The following is a 20,069-nucleotide window of genomic DNA, read 5'->3' as shown; positions in this document are numbered from 1 at the left end:
GCTAGCCTGGCATCGTGGAACTCTCTCAACAAAGAAACAAAATGTGGTTTCCCAAACAAATAAGCCCTATGTGCCCATAAAATGCACAGAACAAATTTGTGTGCAGTTTTCGTGTGTGTGTGTGTGTGTGTGTGTGTGTGTGTGTGTGTGTGTGTGTGTGTGTGTATGTGTGACCCATGAGCAAGCATGTACAAATGTGGCAGCCAGAGAACAACTTTAGCTATCAGTCCTCAGGAACTAGCCACCGTATTTCTCCAAATGGAGCTCCCTAATTAGGCTAGTCTGGCTGGCCAGTGAGCCCCAGGAATCCACCTGCCTCTGCCTCTCCAGTATTGAGATTGCAAACGTATACTTTTTACACATGGGTTATTGAGATCAAGCTCAGGCCTCCACGTTTGCATGGCAGACACTTTGCCATGAGCCATCCCACCCTCCCGCAGCCCTTGCTTGCAGTCTTATTTTAAAATATTCTTTCTCTTCTGCCTCTACCAGGTCACCTGATCCCTCTTTAGGTACAGGTCAGGATAGGCTGCTTCCAAAGATTGAGGCACACCCATATTCACAGATGCCCCAGTTCAATGATGTACCCTTCTCATCACACTCTTTCCCCAAGAGCCTTGGTGTAGCCAAACACTTGGCGTTTATTGCCAGAACCAAGGGATACTCCGTGTGTGTGTGTGTGTGTGTGTGTGTGTGTGTGTGTGTGTGTTCCTAAGTCTTTGCTACCTAACCATTAGATTTAAATGAATCAAAGTGGAATAAAATTAAAACGGCACTTCCATGAACTCACCAGCCCAGTCAGGTACTCATCGCCCCCCTCCCCCGTGGCCACCATATTGGGTGACATCACTGGAGACGGGTCACTGTAGTGTCTGACCACACAGGGCTGCTATGGGGCTGTCTACCCAGGGGCAGCTGTCAGCACTTGTTCTTACGCAGGTTTAAACTCCTCCCTCTTTTTCACCCTTTCTCTGTTTCCCCTAGAACTCCCACTGTCAAGGAGACTGGCTCAATATTTGAGTTCACCCCAGGCTTGCCTTTCCCAGGTTACCTTTTGTGGGAGTCTGTGTAGTGCTTCTGCACTTGATCAGGGGCGTTCTTAAACTTAGATCCCGTCCTTCTGTCCATCTTCCCTACAACCATGCCATGTATTAAGGGGCCCATGGTCATGGACACCCTCCAGTGGCTCATCCAAAGTCACCCACTAGAGAAGGGTTGAGCTGCATGTCAGAGTGGGAGGGTCCTGTGGAGGTGTCCACCTTGTCTTCTTAAGGGCTAGGACTCGTGCAGACTGGGGAGAGAGTCTGGCTCAGTCTGGAAGACTGTGGGAGGGGCTGGAGAGACGCTGTGTCTGCAGAGTACTTGCACAAGCATGAGGGCCTGGGTTCGGTCTCCAGCACATAAGCAGAAAGGCAGAGTGGCGGCACATGCCAGTCATTTCAGTGCTGGGGAACGGAGACAGGAGGATTCCTGGGCCTTGCTGGTCAGCTATTCTATCTGAACTGGTGAGCTTACGGGTCAGTGAGAGACTCTGTCTCAAAAAAACAAAATGGAGAGCAACTGAGGAAGTTAATTGGCATTAACCCCTGGCCTCCTCTCTGTGCACACACACACACACAAGCACTGGAGCAGAAATGAGACAGGTGTGAGCCTGTATGGGTCATTCAAGGCTCATCTCCCTACCAGCCCCTTGGAACTAGAACTGCCATCTGTCCTTTCTTCCTGAGTTGTCTGTCCCTCTGTAGGCACTTCTGGACCTTGGGGGCTCCCCCAACTACAAGGACCGCCGAGGGCTGACCCCCCTGTTCCACACAGCCATGGTGGGGGGCGACCCCCGCTGCTGCGAGCTGCTGCTGTACAACAGGGCCCAGCTGGGCATTGCGGATGAGAACGGCTGGCAGGAAATCCACCAGGTATCCAGACGCAGTCCCGAGCACTGGGGAGAGCTTGGATACCTGGGCTTTGCAGCATCCAAGGGGCTGGGATGAGAAAGAGACGGCAGGGTTTCTTACAGAGAGGAGAGTGACCTTAACGTAGTCCACACAGAGGAAAAGGCAAAAGGACTCGGGCAATAGATGCATAGGTGAGGCTGGTTGCTTGACTCACTCGGAGGGCCAGCCTGAGTGTTTGTACATTGTAGTAACTGAATGCTTAGTGTCAGGAAGCTAATGTCCTGAGTCCCTGAACAGGAATAAGGGCAAACGTAGAAAGGGTGTGGATGCAGCCTTGGAAGGACTCAGAAGAGGTCTAACCAGGCCTATGCACTCCCTGTACCCCCAGGCCTGCCAACGGGGCCACTCTCAGCACCTGGAACACCTGCTCTTCTATGGGGCTGAGCCTGGAGCCCAGAATGCCTCAGGAAACACAGCCCTGCACATCTGTGCTCTCTACAACAAGGTCAGCCCAAGCAACATCCATTGGCCCCTTCAAAGACACATGCTTCACACCAGTTCACTCAAGCCTCCTACCTCTGCAACCTCTGTTCCTTCACCATTTCCACCACCTCTCCATCCATCTACCCATTCATCCATCTATCCATTCACCTATTTATCCACTCACTTATCCATCTACCTACCCATTCATCCATCCACTCACTCATCTACCACTTATCCATTCATCCATCCATCCACACACCCACTCATTCATCCACCCATCCACCCACCCATCTATAAACCTATCACTTATCCATCCATCCACCTACCCACTCACTCATCCATCCATTATCCAATCATCACCCACCTACCTATCCACTAACTTACCCATCCACCTACCCATCATCCATCCATCCATCCATCCATCCATCCATCCATCCATCCATCTATCCATCCATCCACCTACATACCCTTCATCCCTCCAGCCATCATCCGCCCATCTACCCATCATGTTTAATGAGCTTCTCCCCTCTGTGTAGCTCCAAGCTTTATACTGAGCTGCTGATCTAATCCTAGGTGCTCAGTAAAGTTATGGAGAATCATGTTCCCTTGGGAGCTGTGTCTGGACTTGGGTGGAGGTGGCTTTCTGAATGATGTCAAGGCAGCAGGGGCAGATGCGGGGAGAAAGAGTGTTCCAGGAGGGGAGCACAAGCTGGGGAACAGACAAGCGGCTGAGCAAGTGGGACTGAGGGATGAGCAAAGTACGGTCTGGGGATGAGAATGCTGTGTATTCAGCAACTCAATGCTTTGCGGAGGGTCCCCTCCCCAGGAATTTTGAGGAGATGTGGACTGTAAAAAGGAGGCAAGGATCCCATCAAATGGGACTGCTGCCAGCAAGAGCTAAGCCCCCTTTGCCACCTGAGTACCAGGAGACCCCAGGTGAGCCAGGCCCCTTGGGGCTCCAGCCTCCTCTCTCCTCAGGTTCTCCCAGATCCTTGCCCTTGAAGAACTGCTTGGAGGACTTCAGGGGAGGGAGGGCAGCACCTGCTGGGATGCTGCTGATCTGCCTTCCCTTCCTCCAGGAAGTCTTCCAAAACAGCCCCAGCCCCTTCTGCCTCCTGAGAACTCTCAGTGCTGGGGATATGGCGGGTATCCAAGTGCCGCCTTGTGGCAGTGAGCAGAATGCTCAACGCCAAGGGAGGACTGGTGTTCCTCAGCCTGGCAGCATGGTTCTGGCATTTCCTTCTCGCTTGCTACTGCTTCCTCTACTGCTCCTTATGCAGGCCTCTGGGCCAAGACCTCTGACTGAGGCAGATACCTGATGGAGAAAGCAAAAGCCCCAGCCCCACGCACCCAGGAAGACCCTGAACAAGTGCCTTCTACTTTCTGAGGCTTTGTCCTCCCCAAAATGAGAATCCTGTCAGCTGACTGAAAGGGATGAGTGATTGTGTACATTAAGTATTCATCCCTAGAAGACAGCCGTGATAATAATTGTTATTATTAGTACCATCGCCAGTGTCAATTGCCAGGATGCGGTCAGAAGGCTGGCATTCATCTGAGCAGGGAAAATTGAGTACAGAGAATTATACAGCAGCCACTATTCCCCCAAAGAGGGCCAGATGAGCATATTGTTTTGCCTTCTTCAGCTCCCCCACTTCCCGCCATCTGTGAAATGGGTCAGTCATGACTATCCTTCAAAGGATCAAGCAGGTGAACACTCTGCTTGCTATCAGATCAAGTAGATGCTTAGCAAATGTGAGTTCATCTTCTACTTCTCACCCCTGTCTTCTTTCTGCTCCTCCTAGCCAGCCACCCATGTACACATCAGTACACCCATCTGCCACACACCCATCTACCACCCACCCATCTACACATTTATCCACACACCCGCTCATCCACCCAACAACCCACCCATCCGTCCATCCACCTACTCACCATCCATCCCCTTCATTCATCTACTCACCCATTCATATACAACCAATGCATCCATCCATTCATCTACACACCCATTTATCCATCTATCCACCCAACTACCACCAATTCATCCATCCATCCATCCATCCATCCATCCATCCATCTATCCATCCGTCTATTCATATACCATCTAACCATCCACCCACCTACCCATCCTTCCACTCATCCATTCACCCACCTGTCCATCTGTCTGTCCACCTATCCATTTATTGACCCATCCATCCTGCTAGCAAAGGTCAGGTTCCCTAGGCTGTGAGCCTCTCAAGGGTGGGGACAGAATCTGGTAGATTCTGGTTCTGTTCCAAGCCCCCAAAACATGGTGATTCTTTTGCATCCAAGCATCCATCCCTGCACCCATCCATCCATCTATTTATATATCCATCTGTTCATCCATTCACCTATCTGGGCCGGGTCTGACTGTCACATTTTGCTATCTGTCACCTTGGCCCTGTGGCATGCACATGTAGCCCCTGCTGGTGGTCTGGTCCTAGACTGTGATTCTCTCTCAAAATGGGGACAGAATCTCATAGACTGCTCTGTCCCAAGCTCCCAACAGTGATCCTTGATGCCTCTGTGTGCAGTGAGCAGATGAATGAATGCATGACTGATTGAATGAATGATGGAGCTGTGGATCCCCACCAGAACTGTGCACAGCTCTGGGCTCAGCACTCTTGACAGGTGGCTGCTGTTTTTGACAGATTGAATGACTCAACAAATGAATGAATAATTAAGTGACTTGAGCAAATGAGTTTTGATTGATAGCTCCACATCCTCCATCTTCATCTCTTCCAAGTGCATTTCTTGAGCACCTACTGTGTGTTTGGTGCCAGGATCTGGGGATAGGAGATGAGTCAGAGATGGTGACAACCTCAGGAAAGGTAGAGGAAGCTCTCAGTTTCATGGATGTTTAAACAAATAATTGCAATCCCTTGAGATAAGTGCTAGTTTGTAAATAAACACAAGATTCTCCAGTTGCCCGGTGGAGGGAGCTACTCACTAAAATGTGGACATTTAAACTTGGTCAGACAGGGGATAAACTATGGAGCTTGTGAACTACATTGTAGCCCATGCCCCTCAAGGTGGGAGAGGCATGAAAGCTTGCAAAACATACATATATGATGTCATGGGAATATATGGCTATACATGCTTACACACAACACAACCAGAACGTAAACTGGACTTGCTTTGCTATCCAAGAAGTGATGTTAGCAGTCAGACCCAGACAGACAAACACTAAGATCTGAAGGCCAAGTTCACACCCCGCCTACTCCAGTAACAGGCTGCAAGAGTTTAGGCGCAAATGTCGCCTGCTCTGATCCCATCCTGTAGAACAGGCTTGTATTGAGTGTAAAGTACACACTTAAGGGGGTTCCTATGTAGAGGGTGTGTTAAAGAGGCACTTATGAATTCACATTCAAGGGAGCCAGAGTGGAATGGAACTGCAGGCCAATGTGGACAAAGGCCAGATGACATTCCCCCATTGAGTAAATGTTCCTGGGCAGTCCGTGTGGGCTGGACATTGCTGTACGAGGTTGGTGTCACAGACAGAAGACAGTAACACAGAATATGGGATGCTGGCATACAGTGTTTTGAAGGAAATGGGTTAATATTGGCTTAGAAGAATACTGATGCAGGCAAGAGAGTCAGAGAGGATAAGGAGGGAGGGATATGTGAACAAGTTCCTGTCAGCACTCAGGAGGCTGACCAAGAAGATTGCCATGCATTTGAGGCCAGCCTGGGCTTCACAGCTAGTGTCAGGCTATCCTGAGACCCTGCCTCAGGCAGTCAACAAAAGACAGGACAACGAGGAAGGGCTCTCTGGAAAAATGGTGCTTTATAAAATGAAATCGGAGTTGCTGTGTAGAAATCGATGGATGGAGAATTCCAAGCAGCTCTTTAGAGTGCAAAGGTCCTTGAGCAGAAGCATGTCTGCTCTGGGGAGGAAGTATCCAGCATGGTTGGAATGTGAGAGGTGTTGAGGCTGGGGTAGGATAGCCAAGTGGGTTGTTTGGGTGAGGCCTCGTGGGTCATTTCAGAGTTTAGCTCAGAGAGTGGTGTGAGGGGGGTGTGGTCCCCACCGTCTCCCACCTTCCCTCTACGCTTTATGCTGTGTGTACTATTCCTTCTGAGTCTGGCAGAGAGTGCAATTAAGACAGACTCAGGGGACCAGGGGTGATGGCTTGGAGCTTAAAAGCACTTGCAGGCAAGCATGAGGACCTAGGTTCAAATTCCAAGAACCCACGTAAAAACGGGTGTGGTAGCATGAATGTGTAACCCCACGGCTCTTACAGGAAGATGGGAAGTAGACAGGGAAAGCCTCCCAAACTCATGGACCAGCTAGCCTAACATAGGCAGCCGCAAACAAGAGACCTTGTCTCAAACAAAGCAGAAAGCAGCATTGTCTTCTGACCTCCACATGGGCATCGTCACCCACAGGAACACATACACACATCATACACATATCGTTCACACACAGAGACATGCATGCACAAATACAGACCTGGAATGGAATCTGAGGTCAATCAGTCACCAGCCACGTGACCTTGAACAATGCAGAGAGCTTAGTTTTCTCATCTGTTGAGATAAGCACAGTGATTTCTGTCAGGCAACTCAGTGAGCTCCCTTCTAAAGCTCAGTTCCTTGGAACACAAGACAAGGAGCCCTTCACAGAGCCCAGGGGTGCTTCTGTCTTAGCCACATCTGGAGCCCAATCCCCTTAGCAGGAGACAGCTACTGGAATCTGGTGGTAGAAACCAGAGAAGTATTATTACTTCAATATGAATCAACATAAAATTACTAGAGATATATTTGTTGTATCCTAAGTCCATGTAACTCCTTATTTATTTATACATTGTAGTGCTGGAGATTGAACCCAGGACTTTGCACATGTTAGGCAGGCAGCCTACAACTAAGCCACACCCACCCCTCACTGGGGGACTCTAGGCAGGGGCTCTACCACTGAGCCACACCCCAACCCCTCACTGAGGGATTCTAGGCAGGGGCTCTACCTCTGGTTTACATCCTAAGCTCACAATTTACTTTTTATCTCAAGACAGCATTTTGCTAAGTTGACCAAGCTAGTCTTGATCTTGTAATCCTTCTGTCTTAGCCTCCCAAATAAACTAGGATGATGGATGTGAGCCACATCCTAGCTTCCCAGTGTATTTTATACACATGGTCCATCTCTCCCTCCGAACAGCCACATTGTCCAGAGACTGCTGTCCTGGGGAGTGCTAGTTTAGGTGAGAGTATTTCTGAAGCCCCTGGCATAACAGCGGTGTTACCCATGCTAACTTACCATTCATTTTCCTTTCCTCCTGGACCACTGGCTGCCACTCTCAGGAGACCTGTGCCAGGATCCTCCTTTATCGTGGAGCAAACAAGGATGTGAAAAATAATAACGGACAGACACCCTTCCAGGTCTGGGGTTCAGGGTTCATAGGTGGTTGCAGGGACTGAGTGAGGGGACACAGAGGACCAAGGGGACCAGGGGAATGGCGGTGGGGGATGCTGCAAGGGGAGCATGGTCTGGGAGAGGGAGAGGGTCAGGCCAGCGGAGCGGAAGGTGGGTTGATGGAGTGAAAGGCTGGGTTAGAGGAATTCAAGATGTCTCCTGACCTTGCTCTCTACTGAGCATCTGCCTCCCTGCACCCCTCCTACAGGTGGCTGTGATTGCTGGGAATTTTGAGCTGGGGGAGCTGATCCGTAACCATCGAGAACAGGATGTGGGTGAGTGAAAAGGAGTTGGGGTGAAGGGGGAACTGAGGCTCATGTTGGGGATTACAGAGTTGGGGGCCCGACTGAAAGGGGCCAGGGTGGGACACAGACTCCTCCGAGTTCCAGAGAGGTCTGAGGTGTGGTGGGGGTGACTCAGGGCCACTCCCACCCCCACTTTCTCACTCTACCTTTCTCTCTCTCCCACCACCTCTTGTCCTCGTGGTCCCACCTGCCTCTGTTTCCCCATCCTGCCTGCCTGCCCCGATCACCACTGTTCACTCTCAGTACCCTTCCAGGAGTCCCCCAAGTATGCAGCCCGGCGTCGGGGAGCCCCAGGTGCAGGGCTGACTGTACCTCCAGCGCTGCTGCGAGCTAACAGCGACACAAGCATGGCTCTGCCTGACTGGATGGTGTTTTCGGCCCCAGGGGCCTCATCATCTGGGACCCCTGGCCCTACCTCAGGACCCCAGGGCCAGTCACAGCCCTCAGCCCCCAGCACTAAGCTCAGTAGTGGGACCCTCCGAAGTGCCAGCAGCCCCCGAGGTGCCCGGGCACGCTCCCCATCCCGGGGGAGACATCCTGAAGATGCCAAGAGACAGCCTCGAGGCCGGCCCAGGTAGGCAGGACTCAGGCCCCCAGCCCCCGGCCCCAACCATTTTAGCACCCACACAGCCAGCCCAGCTACCCACCTCCTGTCCCAAGAGTGGTGGGTCCTCTACCCACCTGCATCTCTAATAGTCTTGTGGGTAAAATGAGGGTGTTAGGGATGCTTGGTCTCACTCCTGGCTTGAGGTGAGATAGGACACTAAAAGAAAAAGCCTGCAACCTATGAGCGCAGACAGGTGTCAGGGTAAAGAGAGAGCAAAGAGAGCAGGAAGAGAGAATTGAGGTGGGCAGGGACTGTGCGAACAATGTCCAAGGCTGTTCAGGAGTTCAGGGAGGGGAAGCTGAGAGCTGAGGGAGCAGAAGGGACCGTTCTATGGTAAGGATGCCAGGGAGAGAGGGAGGCTCACAAGGTGTGCCTCAGGTCCCAAGAAGGTGGAGAAGACTGGGAACAGTTGGCTGTGGCCCTGGGCCTGCCCTAAGAGGAAGCTAGGAGTCACTGAAGGCTCATGAGCTGGGGGATGTACCAGCACAGGTCCGAGAAGCTGAATCAGGCTGCGTTGTGCAGACCATGGGAGGGGTGGAATTGGGAGCCTGAAGACGGGAGACAGGGGTGCAGCTGGTCTCCCAAGGGCACCAGAGCTTGGAAAAGCACTCAATCCCTGTCCCCACCCTGATTCTCTGCCTTCCTTCCATCCAAGGACCCTTGTCCCCCCAGAAGTGCCCTGTCCTTCCACTCTCCCCTGCCTCTCACAACTTCTGTGTATGCAGCTCCAGCGGGACACCCCGAGAAGGGCCGGCTGGGGGAACTGGGGGCTCAGGGGGCCCTGGGGGCTCCCTGGGCAGCAGAGGCAGACGTAGGAAGCTCTATTCAGCGGTACCCGGACGTTCCTTCATGGCCGTGAAGTCATACCAGGCGCAAGGCGAGGGGGAGATCTCTCTGAGTAAAGGCGAGAAGATCAAAGGTGACAGAATGGGGCTGGGTGGGTGCAGGGGAGGGGGCATCAGTTTGGGGACCCGAGAGCCCTGAGAGGCTCCTCTGACTTGGAGGAGAGGGTGCAGGGTGAGGGGACCTCAGTCTGGGGACCTGAGAGCCCTGAGAGGCTCCTCTGACTCGGAGGAGAGGGAGGCATTGTATGGGACAGTGTCAGGAGGAAGAGGGAAACTGAGGAGTGGAGGGAGAACATTGATTGACATGTGGTAGGCTGGATGGGAGCTTTTTTTTTTCTTTCTTTCTTTTTGTGTGTATGTATGTTTATGGTATAGGTGCATGTGTGCAAATGTGTTTGAATGTGTGTGGGCACATGTGTGTGCAGGTGTTTGTGCATGTGTGTAGTATGTATGTGGAGGCCAGAGGTTGACATTGGGTGTCTTCCTCAATCTCTATCCATATTGGTTTTTGCAACAGGGTGTCTCACTGAACTCAGCCAGGCTGGCTACCCACCTATCTCTGCTTCCTGTGCTGGGTGTTACAGACACCCACAGCTGCACCTGGCCTTTTATGTGGGTTCTGGGGATCCAAACTCAGGTCTCTGTGCTTGCACAGCGGGCAGTTTACCTACTGGGCCATTTTCTCGCTCCTAGAGCTTTTCTTCTTGAGGCGGGGTCTCATGCTTCCCAAGCTTGTCTCAAATTCACTTAGTAACACAGGTTCACCTTGAGCTTCTGGTCATCCTGCCTCCACCTCCTGAGTGCTGGAATTACAAGTGACCATGCCTGGCCATCTCTCCAGAGGGCAGTGACTAGCCCACAACTTGCAGCCTTCACAGCATGGACAGTGTATGTTCCTGGACAAATGGATGCCTTGGACACAGGGAACCATGTTGAAGGCAATATAATTCATATCAAACAGAGGGTAGTTTTCTGCCAGATTCTTATCTATCCAGGAGCCCTGCAGTGTAGCAGCTGAGCAGCAGGCTGTCTGAGCTCAAATCTTGGCCTCACCACCTCTTGGAGGAAAGAGTTCTAGAAACCAACTTCTCTGAGCCCTGGTCTCACTGTCTTTAAAACAAGACTCTCTGCCGGGCGGTGGTGGCGCACGCCTTTAATCCCAGCACTCGGGAGGCAGAGCCAGGCGGATCTCTGTGAGTTCGAGGCCAGCCTGGGCTACCAAGTGAGCTCCAGGAAAGGTGCAAAGCTACACAGAGAAACCCTGTCTCGAAAAACCAAAAAAAAAAAAAAAAAAAAAAAAAAAAAAAAAAAAAAAACAAGACTCTCGGGAAAATCATGAAAGTCACTAAGTCTCTTACATCCAGTCTTTGGATGCTGTAAATGCTGTGTAAGACCCAGCCTTCCTCCTCATAAGCACTTAAAGAAAGACCAGTGATGGCTGGACAAGCAGGAGGGTCCTTCCAGGGGACATAGATATGAGGAAGGCCTTGAAGGGTGTTCAGAGGGCCTCATCCAGCAAGCTGAATCTTTTATGAACTTAGTGGTCTGTTTTCCCATAGCAGGGAAGGTCATTGTGTGTGTGTGTGTGTGTGTGTGTGTGTGTGTGTGTGTGTGTGTGTGTGTGTGTGTGTGTGCTTGTATCTGTTATCTATCATGTATACATAAACATGTAACTTTGAATCTAGCCTACAATCTATTAGCTGTATCTATATTATGATCTACCAATCCATCATGTATCTATCTACTTATCTATCATCTGTATATCTATCAATCTATTTATCTAGCAATCTATGTTTCTATCAATCTTGAGGTAGGGTGTCATGCTGTAGCCTAGCATAGCCTTGAACTCATTCTGTAGCCAAGACTTGCCTTAACTGTCAGCAATCTTCTTGCCTCAGCCCCCTGAATGCTGGGATGGTATACATGAACCAGCACATTTTGGTTTCTAACATTCTGTAGCATTTATGTAGAAAACGCTTCCACGGTCTCCTTGTGTCCTCAGCTACTAGGGTGCCTCAAGTTTTAGGGATATTTGGATGTCTTGTTCAGTTTTCAGTTCCCATACTGTCATCTGGCCTCTCTCCAGACACCATTTTCTGTTCACCACCACCCCCCATTTAAAAAGGTATTTTATTGGTTTATATGTGTATATACTATGGGAATATATATGGTGCCTATGCCTGTGTGAATATGGAGACCACCATCTGCCTATTTCTGTGAGGCAGAGTCTAGGCTGAAAGCCAGCATGTCCCAGCAATCCTTTTGTCTCCACCCACCTTAGGACTAACTGGGACCATAGGCATCCAATGGACACCCAGCTTGTCACATAGGTGCTGGTCCTGAACTCTAGTCCTAACGATTGCACACAAATCTTCTTAATCACTGAGCCATCTCTCCAGCCCTACTTCCATTTCTGAGAGCTTGTTTAGAGGTCCTAGCAAGGGGGTGCAAATACTCACATACCCTTGATCGAAGAATGGTTTTACTCTGTAAGAGAAAGCCATTCTCTTAGACTGAGTGCCCATTTCATGGGGGACGCGCATGGAGGGGTGAGGAGGAAGGAGCACCTGGCTAGCCAGCCAAGCCAGCCAGATCATCCAAATCAACCCTGGAAATCAGTAGGGTGAGAGATGTTACAGCTGGCTCCCCTTCACGTCCACCCTCACTATTTTAAAAAATTGTTATTTATTTTTGGTTTATATGTATGTATGCTTTGCCTGCATGAATGTATGTGTACCATGTGCATGCCCAGTGCTATGAAAGTCAAAATAGGGCATCAGACCCCCTAGAATTGAAATTATCAATGGTTGTGACCCACTATGTAGATGCTGAGAATAGAACCTGGGTCCTTTGCAAGAGCAGCCAGCGCTCTTAACCTCTGAGTCATCTTCCCATCCCCCACTTCCCTGTTTTTTTAAGACAAGGTGTCTCACTATGTAGTCCTCGATAACCTGGTACTCACTGTTGTAGACCAGGCTGTCCTTAGACTTGCAGTAATCCTCCTGTATCAGCCTCCGGAGTGCCGGGGATAAAGGCATATGCCCCCATGCCCAGCCTCTTCTGTCCCCTTGATCAATATTCCTCATGTAGGTGTTCCCCCAAGGGCTGCTGGTCTGGAAGCTCTCCTAGGGCAGGAACTACATAGTTGTGTCCAGCTGTGTATCCTGGTACCTGACACTTAATCAGTGCTCAATAAGTGTTTCTGCAAGCAAATGATTGATCTCAAGCCCAAGCAGTCAGGTCTGGCAGAATGGACTGAGAGCACAGGTACCTGAATGCCCCATTGATAACTTGCATCCATGACCCAGGGCTTCCTCTCATGGCATTGCCCCAGGTCCTTGGGAGAGGGGGCAGTGTGTAGGGAGAAGTATCCAGGAACCTCATGGCGACTCCTACTGTCATCTGAGCTCTAGGGAGACTTTTCAAGTGTGATCCTCAGCATCTTTGTGTGTGTGTGTGTGTGTGTGTGTGTGTGTGTGTGTGTGTGTGTGTGTGTGGCTATGTGTACACTTGATCCTCAGGACCAGTCCTCCTTGCTTTTTGAGACAGGGACTCTCACTACTCTGGAACTTGTCAAGTAGGCTAGGCTGGCTGACCAGCAAGTCCCAGGGTCTTCCTGTCTGTACCTTCCCACAATGAGAATACAGTATGTGCCACTATATCCGGCTTTCTCCATGGGTTCTGGAGGACTGAATTCAGGTCCTCACACTTGTGAGGCAGGCACTTCATCTGCTAAGCCATATTCCAGCCCTTTATTTTTTTTTTCAGTAGTTGGAATTGAGTTTAGGAGACAAGCATTCCGTCATTAAGTTAAGCACCCAGCACCTCACTAGGGGAGTCTAGGCAGGGGCTCTACCACTGAGCCACACCCCCAGCCCCTCATTGGGGGATTCTAGGCAGGGGCTCTACCACTAAGCCACACCCCAGCCCCTCACTGGGGATTCTAGGCAGGGGCTCCACCACTGACCACACCCCAGCCCCTCACTGAGGGATTCTAGGCAGGGGCTCTACCACTGAGCCACACCCCAGCCCCTCACTGGGGGATTCTAGGCAGGGGCTTTACCACTGAGCCACACCTCAGCCCCTCACTGGGGGATTCTAGGCAAGGGCTCCACCACTGAGCCACACTCCAGCCCCTCACTGGGGGATTCTAGGCAGGGGCTCTACCACTGAGCCACACCCCAGCCCCTCACTGGGGGATTCTAGGCAGGGGTTCTACCACTGAGCCACACCCCAGCCCCTCACTGGGGGATTCTAGGCAGGGGCTCTACCACTGAGCCACACCCCAGCCCTTCTTTCACTTCTTCATTCTGGGACAGGGTCTCACTAAGTTGCATAGGTTGGCTTTGAACTCACTCTGAATCCAGAAACATCTTGAATTTTCAATCTTCTTGCCTCAGCCTTCTGAGCAACTAGGATGAGAAGCCTGTGCTACCAGCCCCAGCTTGCCTTCAGATTTTTTAAAAATATTTTATTTTTATTTTAATGTGCATTGGTGTTTTGCCTGCATGTATGTCTGTGTGAGGGTGTCAGATCTTGGAGCTACAGACAGTTTGTGAGCTGCCATGTGAGTACTGGGAATAGAATCCAAGCCCTCGGGAAGAGCAGTCAGTGCTCTTAGCCATCTCTCTAGCCCTCAGCTTCAAATTTTTTAACCTATAAAGAGTTGAGGACTGAGTGAGGAGAGAAAATAGGTGAAGGACCAAGTCCAGACAGAGTTGGGGAAAACACTGGAGATACAGAAAAGACAGTGTGTCTGTTGCTATTAGCAACAGTGTTTTGGTCCTTGGATGGGAATTCAGGCACACAGTAGCCACTCAAAGCTGTATTCCTGGAAGCACACGGGCTTGAGTTCGAATTCTGACATGCCGGTAACTAGCCTTGTGGCCGGGGCAGGTGGCAGGTGGCTCTTGGAGTCGAACTTCAGTGTCTTTGTCACTAACATGGGGGTAGTAAGAGTTCCCCCTCTCGAGTTCTAGCTGGAATCAGAGCCCAGGCTCCTTGCCATCTCTCTCTGCTTCAACCAGACAAGGGGCAGGCAGGATGGTGACATGTGGCAGGACAGGTCTGCTCCAAGGGCTGAGTGGCGGCTGCCTACAGCTGTGGGTGGGGAGGGAGGAGACCGGCAGAGACTCCAGGGAGCACCGGGGTAGGAGTAGAGAGAGCTGTCTCCAGAGCAGCCATCTGGGCCCTAGCACTTTGGAGGGGGAAACACCCAACTAGGCTGTGGACGGTAACTAGGAGGGACAAGGACCAAGTGTGGACCTGCCCCTCATGGGGGGGGGGGGGCTGTGCCACAGACTCCGGTCTGCTCCCCAAGCCTACCCGATGTGCTCCGCAGGTTCAGAAAGCTCACATGCAAGCTCACCCAACTTGGCTCTCCACTGTGCTCTCTCCCATTCCTCAGACCTTCTGTTTTTGGTTTTGAGGCAGGGTCTCTTGTAGCCCAGGCTGGCCTGCAGCTCTCTAGGTACTGAGAATGGCGTTAAAGTCCTCGTCCATCTGCCTCCACTGCTGCGGTTATGGATGTGTACCACCATGACAGTGTTGCTTTGTTTGGGGGTTTGAGTGTGAGTGTGGCGTATGCACACTTGTGTACAGGTGCACATATGCAGAGGCCAGAGCAGGGCTCTGGGTGTCCTGCTGAGGCACTCTCTGCCTTACCCCCTTAGGACAGGGTCTCTCACTAGACTTGGAGCTAGGCTAGTGGCAAGCAAGCCCAGTGGTCCTCCTGCTTCCTCAGCAGTGTTAAAGGGCTGGGTGTGACCACACTCAGCTTTTGTTTTTAACACAGCTGCTGGCATTCAAACTCTGGTCTTTAGGGTTGACCAATAAGCATTCTTACCCACTGAGTCATCTCATCACCCCCTATCCCTAAGTTTTTGTTAAAATCTTGTGATATAGCCCAGGCTAGCCTTGAATTCACACAAATCCTGTATCAGTTATTTCTTTTTTAAAATAATTTTTATTTTACTTTATGTATATCATCACTTTGCCTGTGTGTACACCACCTGTGTGCTCCTGGAACTGAGTTACAGATGGTTGTGAGATGCCATGTGGGTGCTGGGAATTGAACCCGGGTCCTCTGGAAGAGCAGTCAGTGCTCTCAACCTCTGAGCCATCTCTCCAGCCTGCAGTCAGTACCCTTAACTGCTAAGCGATCTATCTCTCCAGCCCCCATGCCTCACATACATCTTAAGGACATCTTTGGGTGTTGGGATAACAGGATGGTGTGTGCCACGTATGTTGGGAGCAAAAGAGAATCCTAGACGCCTCAAGGAGGGGCTGGCGTCCAGCTGTCAGAGGGCTTAGCTGGCGCGCACAAAGCTCTGGGTTCCATCCCCAGCACCGCATAGACTGGATTTGGCGGTGCACACCCGTCATCCCAGCACTGAAGAGGTGAAGGCAGGTGAATCAGGAGTCCAAGGTCATAATCAGCTATACAGTGAGTTCGAGGCTGGCCTAGAATACATAATAACTCATCTCAAAAATATAGTGAGGCGAGGGAGGAGAGGAAGAGGAGGAGAAGGTGGGGAGAAGAGAGGAGAGAGGCGGGGGAAATAAAGGAAAGAAAGCTCAAAACGTTTCCCTGTCCCCACTGTCCTATCCAGTGCTCAGCATCGGGGAAGGAGGCTTCTGGGAAGGCCAGGTCAAAGGTCGAGTTGGCTGGTTCCCCTCTGACTGCCTAGAAGAGGTGGCAAACCGCTCCCAGGAGGGAAGACAAGGTAACAAGGGATGGTCTCCATCACACCCACAATCTTCCTGTCTCTCCTGCCCCACCGCACGGGGGTGCAGGAGTCTGGGGGTAGGCTTGAGCTTGCTGTTTACAAAGTGAGGGACCAAGGCCTTTTGTCCCCGCAGAAAGCCGAAGCGACAAGGCAAAGAGACTCTTCAGGCATTACACAGTGGGCTCCTACGACAGCTTCGATGCCCCAAGGTAAATGTCCTCACACGCTTAGGTGTCCCCCCACTCCCAGCTCCCTTCACACACCACAATAAGGCCTCTCTCTCCCGTTGATCTACTTGAAAGTTGGGAGAAGGCAGAATTCTGTTAATGAACAGCCCAGTCCCAAATCTGCCCCTGGCAGCCACTGAGACCATCTAGTTTAGGGATACCCAAAACATGGGTTAGGGTGTCTTGGGGCCCCAGGTTCTTGTGTGCGGGCTAGTTAACAGCCCTGCTCTCCTTCCTGTTCCCCCATCTGTGTGCAGTCCCATACTGTGGACATATGTACATCCTGTGTGCCATACAGTGTGGGGGGTGGAACCAGCAGGACCCAATGGGTGGGCACAGGGAGAGGGGCACACTGACACCTGTCCCCTCCTTGGCTGCTGGCTGACTTGCTTCTGAAGTCTGATCAATGGGATTGACTCAGGGAGGTGAGAGGGGCGGGGTAGGGTGGGGATTGGGCCAGGATGGGGTGCTTGTCTATGGGGGATGAGAATGTGTATGTGTGCATGACCAGAGTTGAGGAGTCCCAGCGTGTGGACATTGTCTCTGCCAGTGTGCATGACGCTTCCGCGTGCATGTACAGGCAGAAGGCCCTTAGTTGGATATCACTGTAAATATCCCTAACCAAGGCTGTGTGCGGCAGTCCTCAGTGCACAGGGGTGCATTTGTGTCAGTGTTGACTGTGGGGCTGGCTTTGCACATGTGTGCTTCTCTGACTGTGGGCAAGCACTGCCAGAGATGTCCATGTGTCTGCTGACATGTGACCAGGTGACAGATCTCTACACACCCTGCGTCATTGCGTGTGCTTTGTTAGCCCGGTGCGTGTCTGTCTTTCTTCTCTGATTGGTCTGGAATTCAGAACCTGGAATGCTGTGGGAGGGAAGGGCAGAGGAGGGACAGACTCCAGGGGCCCAGGGCTCTGCTGTGGGGAAGAGAAGCCATAATCCAGGGTCTGAAAGATGACACCCTCCTCTGCCACCCCATCCCACCCCAATCCAGGGAAGGGTCTCCCTGTTCACAGTATCCCTCCATTAAATGTGTCCAAACCTGTGTCTGTGTTCTGGCCAGTGGGGGAAAGGTCTGGGTGGGGGAGGAGAAAGGAATGATATCATGGGTGGGGACAGGGTGGGGCTGGGGTGCCAGCCACCCTGCGCCCCAGGGTCTGAGGCGGATCATCTTGTGCCTGTTCACCTGGTACGTCTCTGGCTCTGGGCACTGGGTGAGTATGGAGGCTCCCTCTACCCCAAGTCAGCCTCTCTGGAGGGGAGGTGTCTCCTGGGCCTGGGTCTTGGGGTGATGGGAGGGGTCTCTTTCAACCCCAGTCTCCATCTTCCTTTCTTATAACTATCCTGTCCTGAAGCCTTGCCATTTCTGTCCCTTCTCCGCCTCTCCTGGGGCTGAGATCCAAATGTCCCTTCAACAATGCCTTCCCTCCGCTCTACCTGACCTAGTCTGCAGTGCCCTGGCTTGTGTGCTCACACTCTGCACCTTACTCTTGGTCCCCAGCATCCCAGCGAGAGCTGGGCCGCTTGCTTGTGTACCTACCCTCCTTGTTCCACTTTCTCTCCTCCCGCCTGGGGGGGGGGGCGGTGCGGTGGGGGTCCACGGCTCTGGTGAGCTGTGGTGTGTGGCCCCTCACTACTCTCTGTTTCCGTGTTCTGGGTCCCAGTTGAGTGTCTTGGGTCCTTTACCCCACGCCACCCCCGCACCCTGCCTTTCCTTACTATGTTGGGGATGAGGTGTGTGTGTGTGTGTGTGTGTGTGTGTGTGTGTGTGTGTGTGTGTGTGTGTGTGTGTCTACGCTGAGGGTGGGCTGTTTGCCCTCTCTTGGGGACGTGTCTGCCTCTCTAACCCTTGGGTGTCCCTTGCCTTGAAAGTGTGGTTCTGTCTGTCTGCTCGTCCCCGCACGCGGTGGCGAGGCATCTTATATGATGTGTGGCGCTGCGTCCTTCTCCCCGCGCTCCCGCTCTCTCTGGCTCACTCTCTCTGCACCTGCGCGAGAGGACTCTGGAAAGGGGGGGTACAGCTGGGGGGGGACAGACCGGAAGTGACTCCCTCCCCCTCCCCGAGCCTTGCCCCTCCCCCTCCTCCCGCCAAAGGGGCCCCCGCGTTACCCTCCCCCGCCCGCCCCCCCCCCCTCCGCCCGGCTGCCCGGCGCAGGACGCCAAGGGGTTAACGCTGGGCCGCTGCTGCCTCCGGAGCTGTCCGCGGTGCTGGAGCCTCAGCCATGCGCTGTCCCCCACGCGCCCCCCGCGGCATGTGAGCCCCCCGGGGCTGCCCGCCTTCCCGAAGGGGGGTGCGCGCCCCCTCCCCCGGCCCCTCCCCCCCTCCCGGCGCGGGTCAGCATGAGGCGGGGCCTGGGGGCCCGGACACGGGGGTTCAGCCGAGCGGGGACGGGGACGCGGCGGCGGCGGCGACGGCGGCCGCGGTGGTGGCGGGGGCGGCCCGGATCGGGACCCGGGCCGGGGCCAGGGCCGCGGTGGCGATGGCTTTGTCTGCAGTCGGGGGTGGCCCCGGCGGGGGCGCCCTACCCCAGCCGCCCCCTGCGCTCTCCTCCAGCTGGCCGGCGCTGGGGCCCCGGCGGCGCAGCGTCTGGTACATTTACAGGTAACGGCGCGCCCCTCCGTGCGTTCAGGGCCCCCAGACCTGTCCACTTTCCTCTTCGCAGCCTCCCTTCTCTAGGCCTGAACCCTCCCAGACCCTCTCTCAGCAGCTCAGCACCCGCCTCTCTCCCACCTCCCTCCTTCCTGTGCCTCAGATGCGGCTCCAGGGCCTCCTCTGCTCTCCACCAGGACTTTTTGCCCACCCCCCAACTAAAAGACCCCACTACAGCTAGACTCTGCAACCCACTCTTGCCCTTTCTGGCACCCCTAACTCCTCTACTCTAAGGAGCCCTTCCCCAGGGTCCCTCCCCAGATACCCCAGGCCCCCTATCCTTCCAATCCTCCGCATCCCCGCCCCTCTTCCTAGAGTCAGCAAGTCCCCCCATTCATACCCCTGTCTCCCATTCACAGTCGGTCCCCCACACACACACCTCCATCACACAGGCATCCCGCCCCCAGCCTTCCCTCCCCTCCTCTTTTTCCGCTGCGTGTCACTGTGCGGCTGTGCGTGTGTCAATGATGTGTGTGCCTGTGACCGCCTGCGTGTGTGAGGGACAGACAGAGACAGGCAGGCTGTGGGCTCCAAGCCCACCCCCCACCTATGTCCATCTGTGTGTCCCTGCGTGGGGGTGTCTGTCTCTGTGTGACTTGGAACCATAACGAGGCTGTCTGGGGACTGTGTGCGTATGTGCGCCTGTGTGTCTGTGTGCGTGCGCGCACACGTGTGTGTGTGTGTGTGTGTGTGTGTGTGTGTGTGTGTGTGTGTGTGTGTGTGTGATAGAGTGCATCTGTCCCAGAGACTGCGGCTGTTTCCCAACACCCAACCTCCTACGCCTGGCCTGCCCCCTTCTCCCCCGCCCCCCCCCCCACCAGTTTGCTCTTGTGTTTCTGTCCCCATGTGCCCTGCTCTGTGCCCCCAGGAGTCTGTGCATGGGGAGGGACGACCTGAGGTTCTGC

At 53.1% G+C, this 20,069-nt stretch overlaps 1 protein-coding gene across 7 annotated transcripts in view; it reads left to right on the top strand.

Annotated features, from left to right (window-relative positions):
• Positions 1-20,069, top strand: part of Shank1 (SH3 and multiple ankyrin repeat domains 1) — a 61,078-nt gene that overhangs the window by 10,355 nt on the left and 30,654 nt on the right. For 5 of the 7 annotated variants that reach the window (XR_013052726.1, XM_076576180.1, XM_076576188.1 and 2 more), the window contains exons 7-15: positions 1,746-1,913; positions 2,281-2,397; positions 7,689-7,766; positions 8,009-8,075; positions 8,349-8,679; positions 9,438-9,631; positions 16,169-16,282; positions 16,419-16,494; positions 16,911-16,937. Coding sequence is in view for 6 of the 7 variants with exons in the window: in XM_076576180.1 (XP_076432295.1) it covers positions 1,746-1,913; positions 2,281-2,397; positions 7,689-7,766; positions 8,009-8,075; positions 8,349-8,679; positions 9,438-9,631; positions 16,169-16,282; positions 16,419-16,494; positions 16,911-16,937 (1,172 nt within the window). In the remaining variant the exon portion in view is untranslated. The remainder of the gene's footprint in view (positions 1-1,745; positions 1,914-2,280; positions 2,398-7,688; positions 7,767-8,008; positions 8,076-8,348; positions 8,680-9,437; positions 9,632-16,168; positions 16,283-16,418; positions 16,495-16,910; positions 16,938-20,069) is intronic. The other 2 variants (XM_076576196.1, XM_076576192.1) reach the window with 1 other exon arrangement.

Source organism: Peromyscus maniculatus, chromosome 1, assembly GCF_049852395.1.
Source record: "Peromyscus maniculatus bairdii isolate BWxNUB_F1_BW_parent chromosome 1, HU_Pman_BW_mat_3.1, whole genome shotgun sequence".
In the NCBI taxonomy this organism is placed as follows: Eukaryota; Metazoa; Chordata; class Mammalia; order Rodentia; family Cricetidae; genus Peromyscus; species Peromyscus maniculatus.
Note: the sequence above shows the minus strand (reverse complement) of the source record. Positions and strands in the feature narration are given on the sequence as shown.